General features: G+C 39.1%; 1 protein-coding gene across 1 annotated transcript in view; it reads left to right on the top strand.

The window, feature by feature from the left end:
• The window catches only part of SLC26A4 (solute carrier family 26 member 4), a 45,965-nt gene that overhangs the window by 18,574 nt on the left and 12,518 nt on the right, over positions 1–14,873 (top strand). Inside the window, exons 11-18 of the mRNA XM_075599719.1 lie at positions 12–89; positions 1,813–1,908; positions 3,739–3,845; positions 5,247–5,316; positions 5,437–5,529; positions 5,626–5,721; positions 8,324–8,563; positions 13,587–13,641. Of these exons, the coding sequence (XP_075455834.1) occupies positions 12–89; positions 1,813–1,908; positions 3,739–3,845; positions 5,247–5,316; positions 5,437–5,529; positions 5,626–5,721; positions 8,324–8,563; positions 13,587–13,641 (835 nt within the window). The remainder of the gene's footprint in view (positions 1–11; positions 90–1,812; positions 1,909–3,738; positions 3,846–5,246; positions 5,317–5,436; positions 5,530–5,625; positions 5,722–8,323; positions 8,564–13,586; positions 13,642–14,873) is intronic.

Consider the following 14,873-nt stretch of genomic DNA (forward strand, 5'->3'; position numbering starts at 1 on the left):
CTCTATTTCAGATTGCTGGTATCATTTCAGCTTTTGTTGTGTTGATTGCCATTGTGGCACTTGGCAAACTCCTGGAACCCCTGCAGAAGGTACCCAGCACATTTTATAAGATGCAGCCTTCCGTTTTAGGGAACCAAAACATGCTACTCCACCCTTTTCAGCCTCTTTAATACCTGCCTTGTTGCTTCAAATCCATTTCCCTTCCCTCTTCTTTGTCCTGTACCTTCCTTTAAACGGTGCTCATTTCTTGGCTGCAGATCCATGGAAATTAACATTTACAGCAAATTCTCATGCCAAATAAAGTTTGTTAACGCAGCAATCTTTGCTGTCAGAACCAACGTGTATGGTTAACGCACATGCCATTACAGTATATTACTCTTTCATTTAATAATCAAATGTTTTTTACATTTCATATCATTTTATAACACAGTTTTCGTGACGTCACTGGCCTTGTTGTCAGCGACATCGCTCCAAACTAAAGTGCAACTTTCGCCAGTGGCCGCGTCGCCGGCACTATAAACGCAGCCAAAGACTCACATTTAGTAAAGCATTGCTATGCCATACAACACATTTCAGTGATGGAGAACACCTTATAGCAAATTAAGGGGAATGGCAAGTAAGATGTTTTCCTGCGAGAGAAGGTGTTTTATTGGATAGTACTGCTGACTAAATATTATTTATTTATTTATAAAATATTTTACCAGGAAGTAATACATTGAGAGTTACCTCTCGTTTTCAAGTATGTCCTGGGCACAGAGTAAAACAAATAATACATGGTTACAAGTACAGTTACATAAATGAACAGGGTATACATTATATACAAGACATTGCGTGCACAGTTAAAGAAAATATATATTATGAGCGTATGAAACAGTTACAGTAAATATGTTGAAGGCCATTAAATAGTTTCCTATTGCCTCCTATTTCTCCATCTTAATGGCTCATGAAATGGGAGAAAAGAGCTAAAGGGGCTTTTCCATCTCTGTGACCTTGTCATCTCATTGAGTTTGCCTAAGGGTACATGAGAAGACAATAACTACCAATCTGTGAATGAAACACAATAGCAATACACACAATATAGGAATAGTGGCACACCGCTGTTTGTATAAAGTAAATGAAAGATTCCCTCACTGGTGCTCACTCTCCGTCGATCCCGGCGTCTCAAAGCTGGATCCAGATTAGTACAAAAGTTTTTGCAATGGAAGAAGCACACAGGAGCCGTGAATTTAAGTAAATTTACTCTGTATTCAAATCAGAAGAGCAGGCATAAATAAAGCAGGTGTGTGGTCTGAGGAAAGGACAGCTGGTCCTGAAACTTTACATCTATGCTGCTCTTATGATTAGAATACAGAGTAAGTTTAGTTATATTCAATGCTCCTGTGTGCTTCTTCCATTGCAAAAACTTTTACAAAATAGCAATATAGTTAGTATCTGCTATTTAAAAATATATTTCTGTAAGGGCATTATCTAGCACAGGGGGGCGCAAATTTTTTCCCTGCACCCCCTGCCGGCGGTCCCCTCACCTCCACGCCCCCGATGTGACATCACATGACCTCGCAGCGTCATTTGACACCGCGTTGCCATGGCGACGTGTTTGGGAAGCCGCTGGAGCGAAGGTAAATTAGGTTTACAGAGGCCCTACAGCTCCCCCGGCACTTAATTTAAGTGCCTTTGGGAAGCGCGCGGGGCCTCTGTAAACCCCGCGGCCCCCCGCTGTCAGTTTGCGCACCGCTGACCTAGCATACTTCGTACTGTGTAATTCTATAACACTGTAAAGATTCTAACCTGAATAACCTCTTCTTATTATTACAGGCGGTGCTGGCAGGCATTGTCATAGCCAATCTAAAAGGGATGTTCTGGCAGTTGTTCGATATAAGTCGCTTGTGGAAACAGAACAAGTGGGACTCAGTAAGTGCCTGGATCCAACCTATTAAACTTTGGTGCCTTTGCCAGACATAAACTCTTCATCAGGTTACCGCTGGCTGCAGATGCTTCTGACAGCACAGAGATCAAGGGGCACATTCTACACAGTCCAAAGCGGAAGCTAGAGCCTTTTTGTAATAAAATCCAGTTCAATAATGATTTTCTGTCCATAGAATTACCTGAATGGCCGATCCATACATAGAATTTACCCTCCAAGAAATGTATATAAGATAAAAAGCCAGAAGAGTCAGGCAGCATAAATATTTTGTAAGCAAACATTTTGATTGTGCCCACTGCTGTTTAACGCTGTGCTGAACCTGCTGATGCCAGCACCTGATGCTCTGTAAATCTACTGCTGAAATTCACTATCAAACACTGGTAAAGTAGATACAGACACATCAATACCGCTCAACACACTACCTTGGTGTTTGGAAATTGTGAGCTTTTTTTTAGTCATACACAGCTTTTACGCCCATGAAAGCCCTGGTAAAAGAAGCTCAATACATTTTTAGGCTCACATGGTTTAGACAACATAATCAAACTCGCAAACAGACGCACGGCAAAAATAGTTTTACATTATAGTACAGGAAAAATATCAAATGTATTGCTAATTAGTTTATTAAATTCAACGTCTCCTGGTGTAAATTGAACTCTGTGGGGCTTATGCAGAGAGCAACGCGAGTTACAGGGAAAACGGCAATAAAATAGCCACTGAATTGCCGTAACTTATGGCCGTATGCAGGAACCTGCGTTACCTCATTTCATAGAAGTTTTGTAACGGCGGCGAAAATCAGCAACTTGCCAACTTTTGGTGGAGACCTGAAACTCTCCATAGTATGCCACATAATGGCGCATTCAAGCGCTTCGGTCCTACTGGAATTCCACGCTATATCAACATGGCGAGTTACAGGTTCTCGCCACGTGTTTGGCGAATTTTTAACTTCCGAAAACTGTTCTGGCGGATTTTATAAATCTCACCATGTTGTCGGGAGGAAAAGGTTTTGTGCCGAGTTTTTTGGCCAGAAGATGGCGCGATTTCCATTTCTATCCTCTCTGCATAAGCCCCTGTATCTGAGATTACTCGATTACACAGAAAATGAGTAGGGGACTGGAAAGAATAAAATATTTGTCATTTTTGCTCTCTTTAACTGTCACTGATACGCCTGGTCATCTTAAAATGAAAATAAAGATGAAAACAAAAACAGTAACAATGACTTTTTATAAGGATAGTTCAATGCCAGCATAAGATAGATATGTATTTAACCCAAAAATGAATTGTTTTGGGATCCTCCATACAGTAGAGAAAAAAGGCAATGTTTCTCTATGGTAATATCCAGTTTATTTGGCTAAAATATATATACTACCAAACTGACATTTATTTCTGTTTAACCCTTTATCTTTTTGGGGAAGATTATGCCAGAAAACACTACAAATAAAGGATGTGCTGGCCCATTCGGCATTGCTAGGCCTAAGATTACCAGACAAGAAGCCGCACTCGACTAGCTCCTCTAAGCAGTTACTGCATTGATTTGCTTAATGCTGACCACACAAAGTATAAAGCGTTTCGGCCCCGGAAACATTGTGTATAGTGTGTCGTCATCATTAAGCAAATACATTTAGAAACTGCGTTGTGAAGCTGTTCGAGTGCGGCACCATCTCTGTTATTCTTTGTACTGACAATTGTTTGGACCGGATCATGCCACGAGATGCCTGCACCGAGGCCAAGGAGGAGAGAATAACATGAAGGTCACCAGGGATTTCTTATTTTTAGCGTTGATAGACCTGTCAGATTGACGTTGTGACCTTTCTTTGCAGGTTATCTGGGTTTTCACTTGCCTCGCTGCCATCTTCCTGGGTCTTGATTTGGGATTGTTGGCTGGTTTAGTGTTCGGATTATTGACTGTTGTTCTGCGGGTCCAGTTGTAAGTAGCGTCACTAATCACTACAATATATAATGTGGATTGTGGTATAAAAACTTTTCACTCAGTGAGATGAGCATAGTCAGTAGCAAAAATGATAAGGAATAATATGTTAGTCAAATAAAACTACTACGCAAGGGAAATACAGTATGTGGAATTGTTTAAATGCAGCCGTTTTGTCATAACCTCGGTGTACACCATGTTTGATTCCCATTGCAAAAGATCAAGCATGGTTTAAAAGCAGCATGCTGACAAGTTAATTTTTAATAGAATATTAGTCATGTTTACAAAATATTATTATTATGAGGTAATTTAATTAACAATTCATTAATAACATTATACTATAAATACTTATACTATATTATATTATAATGCAGTGATTTCCCAACAGGGGGTTCGGGGACCCCTAGGGGTTGACGAGGTGTCTCCAATGGGTTTCCCAAGAAAATATGTATTGGCAGATCCCAGTCAGTATAGTGAGTTCTTGAGCCCATGGAGGATGCGTTTTTAGTAAAGCCCCAAACTGACCCTTAGCGTGGGTGGGTTAGCTTTGTTAGCTCTCTCAGTAATTGACAGCTACAGTATATCACCCATGCTTCCTGCACACACTGAGGAGCAGTTTGGGGCCTTATTAAGTGTGTCTTCCCCCCACAAGCTCTGGGCACTATGCTGCCTGGGATCGGTCAAACAGTTTTGTTAGCAATAGTCTGATAAGTAGGCAATAAGATTTTTTTTTTTTAATTCACAGGGTGCACAATGTAAAAAAGGTTGTGAACCAGTGATATAAAATAATTTATTCTAATTACATTATATGAAATAAACACGTTAGAAATAACAAAAAGTGAATCCCCACTTTGCTTATTGACTTTTTGATGTGGAAGAAGCAGAGAGATGCATCTTATTATAGTATGTGTGTCCTATAACTTCTCCCTCACTCTTCCGGGTTCACACTTCCTAAATCACAATCGTAGACACGAGGTCAAATATTAAAGTAAGATACCTCGATACCGCAGAATGACACTGAGAAGAGCAAAATGAAAATGACGACCTTTCTATCAATATTGCTGGCTGATTACCCGTTAAAAGAAAACAAGCTAAAAAATGGCACACAGTGTCTTCATTATGTCCGCTGGTTAAGTTAGTCTCCGACTGAGCCACTGGTTGAACCACCTGTGCTGAAGCAGGGATATCCTGAAAACCTGACCTGTTGGTGGCCATTAAGGACTAGAGTTGCCCATCCCTTCTTTACATGAGTGCTGCCATATAAAAGTTACCATCATTAACAGGTTTTGATGGGATCTATGTTCTGTAAAGGTTACTATTCCAAAAAAACAGTGTTCTATTCAATTTGTTTACTGTACCTTACTATTCAAATTTGACAATATTTTTGTATTTATTTTTTAGCCCATCAGTTGGTTCTCTTGGAAATGTCCCTGGTACAGATCTCTACAAGGATGTCAAGATCTACAAAACTGTAGGCATTTATTTTCATAATCACTATTGATGTTTTTTAATGTACAGTAGCGTTATTTTTTATTTTATTTTTAAAAAAAATCTCAACCTAACATCAAGATTGTTTCTCTTTATATCGCAGGCTGTCGAACCAGAGGGAATTAAAATCGTTCGGTTTTGTAGTGGTATTTTCTATGGTAATATCGATAATCTGAGAAACGGCATAAGAAAAATTGTGAGTACATTTGCCGCTTCGGGTAAAAAGTTTGTTATTTAAAAATAGGTGCAAAAAACCCCCAAAGAAACATTACCTGCTTTGAATCCTCCCCAGGTCGGATTTGATGCAGTCAAAGTTTTCCTCAAGAGAACAAAAGCGCTGCAGAAGATACAAAAACTTATCAAGAAAGGACAATTAGGAGCAACAAAGGTGACGTCATATTTGTTTATTTCTTCACAACACAACATTTAGTTTTTTTTTTTTTTTTTTTTTAGCAAAAATGCCATTAGAATAAAATTACATTGGGCTGTTTATATATCAAATCATACATATTCTAGTGATAAATAATGTCAAAAGAACCTACAGTAATGCCGTCAAGGGCATTTACAAATCAGTTTCAGTATATTTGGATTTATTATTAGCTGCGGATCTCTCGGATTTGTTTCTCAATTAGAAATCACAAATGTCTTTATCTATACAAATTTCACCGGAGAATCAATCGGATTGTAAAACGTATCTTGAGTTACAGTACATTACAAACGGATGAACAAAATAATGTCCTTTGTGTAGTTAATTTAACGGTGAAAATAATACAGAGAGTAATGACTCACATTCCTTCCCCAAACACCCTTTCCTCAGTCAACCGGTGACTATACCACATTTACACAGCAGATACAATTCTGTGACTATACCACATTTACACAGCAGATACAATTCTGTGACTATACCACATTTACACAGCAGATACAATTCTGTGACTATACCACGTTTACACAGCAGTTACAATTCTGTGACTATACAACATTTACACAGCAGATACAATTCTGTGACTATACAACATTTACACAGCAGATACAATTCTATGACTATATAACATTTACACAGCAGATACAATTCTATGACTGTATAACATTTACACTGCAGATACAATTCTGTGACTATACCACATTTACACAGCAGATACAATTCTGTGACTATACCACGTTTACACAGCAGTTACAATTCTGTGACTGTACAACATTTACACAGCAGATACAATTCTGTGACTATACAACATTTACACAGCAGATACAATTCTGTGACTATACAACATTTACACAGCAGATACAATTCTGCGACTATACCACGTTTACACAACAGTTACAATTCTGTGACTATACAACATTTACACAGCAGATACAATTCTGTGACTATACAACATTCACACAGCAGATACAATTCTATGACAATATAACATTTACACAGCAGATACAATTCTGTGACTATACCACATTTACACAGCAGATACAATTCTGTGACTATACCACATTTACACAGCAGATACAATTCTGTGACTATACCACATTTACACAGTAGATACAATTCTGTGACTATACCACATTTACACAGCAGATACAATTCTGTGACTATACCACGTTTACACAGCAGATACAATTCTGTGACTATACCACGTTTACACAGCAGTTACAATTCTGTGACTATACAACATTTACACAGCAGATACAATTCTGTGACTATAGAACATTTACACAGCAGATACAATTCTGCGACTATACCACATTTACACAGCAGATACAATTCTGTGACTATACCACGTTTACACAGCAGTTACAATTCTGTGACTATACAACATTTACACAGCAGATACAATTCTGTGACTATATAACATTTACACAGCAGATACAATTCTATGACTATATAACATTTACACAGCAGATACAATTCTGTGACTATACCACATTTACACAGCAGATATAATTCTGTGACTATTCCACATTTACACAGCAGATACAATTCTGTGACTATACCACATTTACACAGCAGATACAATTCTGTGACTATACCACGTTTACACAGCAGTTACAATTCTGTGACTATACAACATTTACACAGCAGATACAATTCTGTGACTATACAACATTTACACAGCAGATACAATTCTATGACTATATAACATTTACACAGCAGATACAATTCTGTGACTATACCACATTTACACAGCAGATACAATTCTATGACTATACCACATTTACACAGCAGATACAATTCTGTGACTATACCACATTTACACAGCAGATACAATTCTGTGACTATACCACATTTACACAGCAGATACAATTCTGTGACTATACCACATTTACACAGCAGATACAATTCTGTGACTATACCACATTTACACAGCAGATACAATTCTGTGACTATACCACATTTACACAGCAGATACAATTCTGTGACTATACCACATTTACACAGCAGATACAATTCTGTGACTATGTAACATTTACACAGCAGATACAATTCTGGATAGCAGCGCTGTCCACATACTGTACGTAAACAAATGATGTCACAAATAATTCTGTGACATTATACAATATTACCAACTCATAGGCTTACAGTTTTTCGAATGCAATGATTTCCTCCATCAGAGAATTCCACGCCATGGTGAGAATTCTAAGGCAGAAGATAAACACAAGAGAATTATAATTATGGATCACATTTCTGTTTTTTTTCCCCTGTTGTTTTAAAAGCAGTTCTGTTAATTGTATGGAAAAGAATCCCAATTCCCCTTCAAACGTTTTTAAAATATGATTTCATATTAATATTTTTCATTTATATGTGTGTATATATTACATTTATTTTTTTAGGAACGTGGCATTTGTGGAACAAAAGTTAGAAGTGTGTAAACAAATAATAATAATTTGAACGTAGTGCTAGATTGGCTGATAGAATGTCATGTACCGTGTGTGTGGGCACTTTCATATAAGACTTTGACAGGAGGATGTTGAAAGTAAAGTGTATATATCGCTTGTAGAACGGTATCATCAGCAAAGCAGGTACTGAGAACGAAGGGTTTGAGCCTGATGATGATCCCGAGGACCCAGAAGAAGCAGACAACCCAGACGTCCAAACAAAAGAAGTGGAGATTCAAGTAGATTGGAATTCAGACCTACCTGTCAAAGTTACTGTCCCCAAAGTTTCTATTCACAGCCTCATTTTTGACTTTGCCCAAATATCTTTCGTTGATGTGGTGGCAGTGAGATCCCTAAAATTGGTAAGTACTTCATGCATTTTTTCTGCAGGCTTGTAAATATTAAGGCCCATGTTTATTACGCAGTGCTATTCTATAGAATACCTTCCAGTGTTGGTAAATTCCTTATGCCCCACATGGGCCAGAAGAGATCATCTGGCTCTGGACAGTGTCTTATAGCATAGTACCGCTTAGTAAATATGGCCCCTTAACCCTTTCTCTGGCAACGAATATGTTAAGGGTGCAGTCCAACTAAGCAACATGTTGGAATTGCAATAAAGAGAAGTCTTCTCTACGATCATCATATTTTAAGGTATGTTTTATAGCTTTGCAATGGTCGGTTTATAAGATTTGAAAAGCACAACAACAAAAATGCCGGATACATTTATCCAGTACACCCTGGTTTTATTAGTGGCTTCTTAACTGTGAATTGAATATAGTGACCATGCATGACTGTAAGAGATGTGTGCAGGGGTTCATATAATGGAGACCGATTAGGGTGAAATTATATCTTGGCAAAACATACAAAACCACAATATAACAAACCCCTATCCCTTTGTAAGGGCTAACTTGCTTCCCCAGACCCTGTCTGCAGGACTGGAGGGATATTCCCATTACCTGCCTATCACCCCAAAGTCTCAGGAAGTACCTTAAGCAGGTGGCCCTCCATGTCAGTCTCTGGCAGGTTCCTGGGTCCTCTGTGTCCAGGAAATATAGGTGTCTGGGTAAAATAAGGATGATAGACAGCACTCCAAAAAGTTTCAAAGTGTAAATAATTATGTGCAGGGTGCAAGGAACAAAAAGGGGGACCCAAATTCCCCCGAACCAATAGTCAAAATATACCTAAAGTCCCAGCACTCACTGACTATTGGAAAAAAGATGAAAACTGGTTAAATGCCAAAAGAATGAACAATTTAAGGTAAGCACAAGATAGCTACACTTGGAGTGATGATGGCACAAGCGGGTATAAGGACCCTCCTAATACAGTGGTAAGGGTAATGATACACAGGGTCAGAGAGTGGGGTAGACAAAAAATAAGAAAGTGGGGGGAGGGTGACGGGGAAATACACAAACGAGGGGGGGGGGGGTAATAAGGGGGCAACGTTTCAGGGAGAACCCCTTCCTCAGGCCTGTTCCCTCAGGCCTGTTCCCTCAGGTCTGTATAGACCATAAGGTACTTCCCTTGACCCTATCCCGACCACCGGAGCAGCACCCAGTAATCAGAACACAGATATCCAGCAATAATGCAAGCTCAAATGGGCAAAGTTCAGAGTATATAGGAGTACAATAGTGGTAAAGTGATGGGATCAAACCGTCAGGTTTACTGCAACCGAGTCTCGGTTGCAGTAAACCTCAGGTAGAGTGACTGATTCAGCCTATCTCTTATAGACAGGTAGACCCCAGTAGGATTAACACAGCAGGGACGCCTGCTGTGTTAATCCGATGGGCCATTTAGTCTGCAGAGGACCATCTCGGACAATAACGCACTATAGTGCGTGATTCACCCAGGTAAATGATCGGATAACAGCCGCTGCATCTGTTTTTATCACTGAGAGATACATCATTCAATATTAGGGTGCATCAGGCTTAGGAAAACTCCTAAGACAAAACATAAGAGTGCATTCATATAGTATGTCTCACTTGAGTTTACCAAGCTTGCTGCAGTCTCTTAAAAACTTGCACAGTGTATACTGCAGATTTATATTATTTCAGATTACAACAATAGACAAAGAAGCCCCAATGCTACATCCAATATGACAAATTATTTAGTTCCTTGCTATCTGTTTTTTCTCGGTTTATTATTAGTATAGCTCATTTAGTTCAATGCTTTGGCCAAAACATTTCAAGCCTGCAACCACATCAGCAAGTCCTACACTAACTATTTTATACTGTCTTTTTCTTTCTTTCACTATCTATCTATCTATCTATCTATCTATCTATCTATCTATCTATCTATCTATCTATCTATCTATCTATCTATCTATCTATCTATCTATATGTCTTGTAAAGGCCATACACAAAGCGGACCCTGCTCCTATACATAGAGAGAAGATGAAACAAAACAATAATATAGCTAACAGCATGTGATGCGTGAAATGTATGTGGTGCCTAAGGGGTTAACATTAGGAAGCACTGTATGTGCTATGTATGAAGTACAGTGCCGTTAAAACTGGTTATACACCAGAAGTGCCCTGTAACAGACTTATCCCTGTTTAAATAAAAGCCTCTAGTGGTCTGAGAAATCTAGCAGAGAGCTGGTTAATTGCAGCTAGTCAATTAACCAGATCCACTTGGGTAATCAGAGGAGGGTAAAAAAAAAACGGCTGGGGACAAACCTGGATACTCCGTAGCAAAGCCACAACTGTGCTGACAGAGTAGATGATGTCTTGAGCACAAAGGCTGTGCTGATAACAAGACACCCGGAGACCAGACCTAAATTCCTGGACACAGAGGACCCAGGAACCTGCCAGAGGCTGGGCCCTCAAAGGAGCAGCAGGACAGCAACTCCTACACCTGAAGTTTGCCTGGAGAAACGGGAGACGCAGCGCCGACATACTAAGATAAGAATTTCATATACATTGTTCCCTGATAGCATGTTATATATATATTTGTGGGGTGTGCCACTAACTTATTAACGAAACGCAGCCCAAACCACAAACCTGAATCTCACCCTATAGTCCCACCCCCTCCCAACACTGCCCACAATTTTCAATTTGGCCCAGTATCTGAAGAGGAGATTATACAAGCGCTCCTCAAACTAAAACTAAGCAGCCAATGTGGACCCGACTTACTACAATCCAGGTTCCTATGACTTGATGCCCCAGCCATTGCCAAACCAATTGCTTCCATAGTCAACTCTATCCTGTCTGCAGGCCATATCCCTAAGACCTGGAAAACTGCCAGAGTTGTCCCAATCTTCAAAAGTGGGGACAAAAACACTGTCTCAAACTACAGGCCAATCTCACTTCTCCCAATTGTATCCAAAGTCATGGGAAAATGTGTCCACTCCCAATTAAGCGATTTCTATACCAAGACAAATTTCCCTAGCCAATTCCAATCTGGGTTTCGTCCCAAACACTCCACCGTTACTACCCTGCTGAAAGTTTGCAATGAAATCCAGTGTGGAATGGAACGGGGACAACTCACTGGTGCAGTATTCCTAGATTTTGCAAAGGCTTTTGACACCGTTGATCATGCTATCCTGTTTAACAAACTCCAGAGCTCTGGAATAGGGAAGCATGCTTTAAACTGGTTTCAGTCTTACCTATCAGGAAGATCCCAACATGTGTCCATCTCAGGCTCTAACTCCAACCCCCTGGATATCACCTGTGGTGTCCCGCAAGGCTCTGTTCTGGGGCCCCTACTCTTCTCAGTGTTCATTAATGATCTCCCCACAGCTTGTAAGGAAGCCTCAATACACATGTATGCAGATGACACAATCCTATATGCACACAGCCATAGCCTCTCAGACCTTCAACACATACTTCAGTCTGACTTTTTGAGACTTGAAAATTGGATTTCCCAAAACAAACTGTTTTTAAACACTGACAAGACTGTAACAATGGTATTTGGGGCCAAGACTAAATTTGTAAAGCTTCCAGTGACTGAGCTCCTGATTAGAATCAACGCTAACACCACCCTAACACCTGTCACTAGTTTTAAATACCTGGGCTTATGGTTTGACTCCCACTTAACATTCAGGATGCACATTGATACCCTGACAACCAAGACCTATGCCAAACTAGGGGTACTTTACAGGAACAAATCCTCCCTAAGTCTCCTGGTCAGAAAGCGTATTGCACAGCAGATGCTAATGCCAATTATTGACTATGGAGACATAGTATATGGCTCGGCACCTCAAACCCACCTTAGCAAACTTGACACCCTCTACAATTCAATTTGTCGGTTTGTTCTCCAATGCAACTATAACACACATCACTGCGAAATGCTCAAAGAACTAGATTGGTCAACACTAGAGTCTAGGCGCAAAGTTCACCTTTCCTGTCTTGCCTTTAAATTCTTCATGGGCAAGCTACCCAGCTACCTGAACAAGCTCCTCACCCCTACCACATGCAGCACTTATCACCTGAGATCAGACTCCAAAAGACTGTTCATGGTCCCAAGGCTCAACAAAGTATCCGGCCGTTCCTCCTTCTCTTACCGTGCACCCCAAAACTGGAACAACCTACCAGAGACCCTCACATTCACCACCAGTTTAAGTTCTTTCAAATCTAAGGCTGTCTCACATTTTAACCTGGTCTGTAACTGTTTCACACGCTCCTAATATATATTTTCTTTAACTGTGCACGCAATGTCTTGTATATAATGTATACCCTGTTCATTTATGTAACTGTACTTGTAACCATGTATTATTTGTTTTACTCTGTGCCCAGGCCATACTTGAAAAGGAGAGGTAACTCTCAATGTATTACTTCCTGGTAAAATATTTTATAAATAAATAATATGTTTTGGACTGGGAACTGGCCTATCCAGCCAGTCAGATAGTTAGGGTATGTACTGTTTATTTTGTCTCCAAAATGGTGTAGGCTTTCTTTTTGTATGCTTTAATTTCCCCCCAAACTGTCTCCCGGTGTGTCCCTCTGCACATGTTTCATACATGCCCATATAAATATAGTGGAGAAAAAAAAATCTAAAAAACTTTGTGCAAGAAGAAAAAATATATTTATACCTCCCATGCTTGTTGCTACAGTAAAGGACATCTCCACCTCTCTCCTGGGGAAGAAATCTCTTAATAGACTACTCATTCATATGTGTACCAGGACTACTGATTAAATAGAAGTGAGAAGAGTGAGCTTGAGGGGTCACAAGCCTCCAAACACTATTTCAGGTGACCTTTGAAAATGAACATCAAGATCTTTCAAATCTATTTTGGCCGTGACTTCTAAAATGATCTTCCTGTTTTGTTAAAGAAAAAAATGTTTTGATGACGTTGGCTTGATCTCCAGCCCAATTAATGTTGAAAAATCTTTCATGGTGTATTTCCTGGGAAATGTGCTTTTTGTTACACTCTACTACTCTTTTTCAGATATGTAAAGAATTCAAGCGGATTGATGTGGATGTATACATTGCAGCATATGAGGGTACATATAGATTTTGTTGTATTCTATCTTTCATATTACAAAGCAATTGTATGATGGTGGTGTGGACCTTGTTGTAGCATAATGCATTGTACAAAATAAATGCAAGGTTACAATAATTTAGATATGAGCTTTTCCAAGCTTTGTTTTTTTTAAATCTGTTCTGCAAATGGGATAGGAGAACACAAAATTCAGCAAAGCAAAAAACATATTTTCATTTTTACAAATGGGTATCATATCAGATACTAAAAATGGCACTTGGATTGTTGGATATTTACAGTCATGTGGTTATGTGATAGATGAAAAAATAACCCGGCGCTAGTGAACAATAGTGATTAAATTAACAAAGGTGAGCGCAGCTCTAACCCAGTAAAACGAACAACCTCTATGCTCATGTGATATAGTGGAGGGAAAAAAGACATTTCGGGGAGCGCATATAAAATCACATATAAAACTTTGCGCTCCCCTCCATTTATTTTTTCACTTCACTATATCACATGTGGTTTGTGACTTTGGAAATATTAGATAAGATTAATGCCACATCTCATAACATAATGGCAACCACCAAAGAAAAACCAAGAGTTCGTTCATATGTCTCACTTGAGTTTACTAAGCTTGCTGCAGTCTCTTAAAACCTTGTACAGTGTATACTGCAGATTTTTATTATTTCAGATTACCTGTGAAAATTAACATAATATCTTTCAAATCTATTTTGGCTGTAAATTCCTAGTGATTTCACCGTTTTTTTGAACAAAGAAAAAACTTTTGAACATCTTGCTATCTATGTATCCACCATTGCTTTTAAATGAGTTTGATTGTACAATATTGAGCAGTGTACAAATTGTATTCTAAGATCTGAAAGTGTTTGAAAATCTGAACTGCTTTGTACAGTAGGTACAGAGGAGTTGTAAATTTGGGATTCAGCATTTATATCCAGAATAGTTGATTAATTAATCTCTCTCTCTCTCTCTCTCTCTCTCTCTCTCTCTCTCTCTCTCTCTCTCTCTCTCTCTCTCTCTCTCCCTCTCTCTCTCTCTCTCTCTCTCTCTCTCTCTCTCTCTCTCTCTCTCTCTCTCTCTCTCTCTCTCTCTCTCTCTCTCTCTCTCTCTCTCTCTCTCTCTATATATATATATATAATATAAATAAACTTTACTCTGTTAATCAATTAGGTTTATTTAAAATGTCTTTCACTGCGGGCCGAGATTACAATGGATTGTTCTGCCTTCTGTAGTCCT

This window comes from Ascaphus truei, chromosome 5, assembly GCF_040206685.1.
Source record: "Ascaphus truei isolate aAscTru1 chromosome 5, aAscTru1.hap1, whole genome shotgun sequence".
Taxonomy (NCBI): domain Eukaryota; kingdom Metazoa; phylum Chordata; class Amphibia; order Anura; family Ascaphidae; genus Ascaphus; species Ascaphus truei.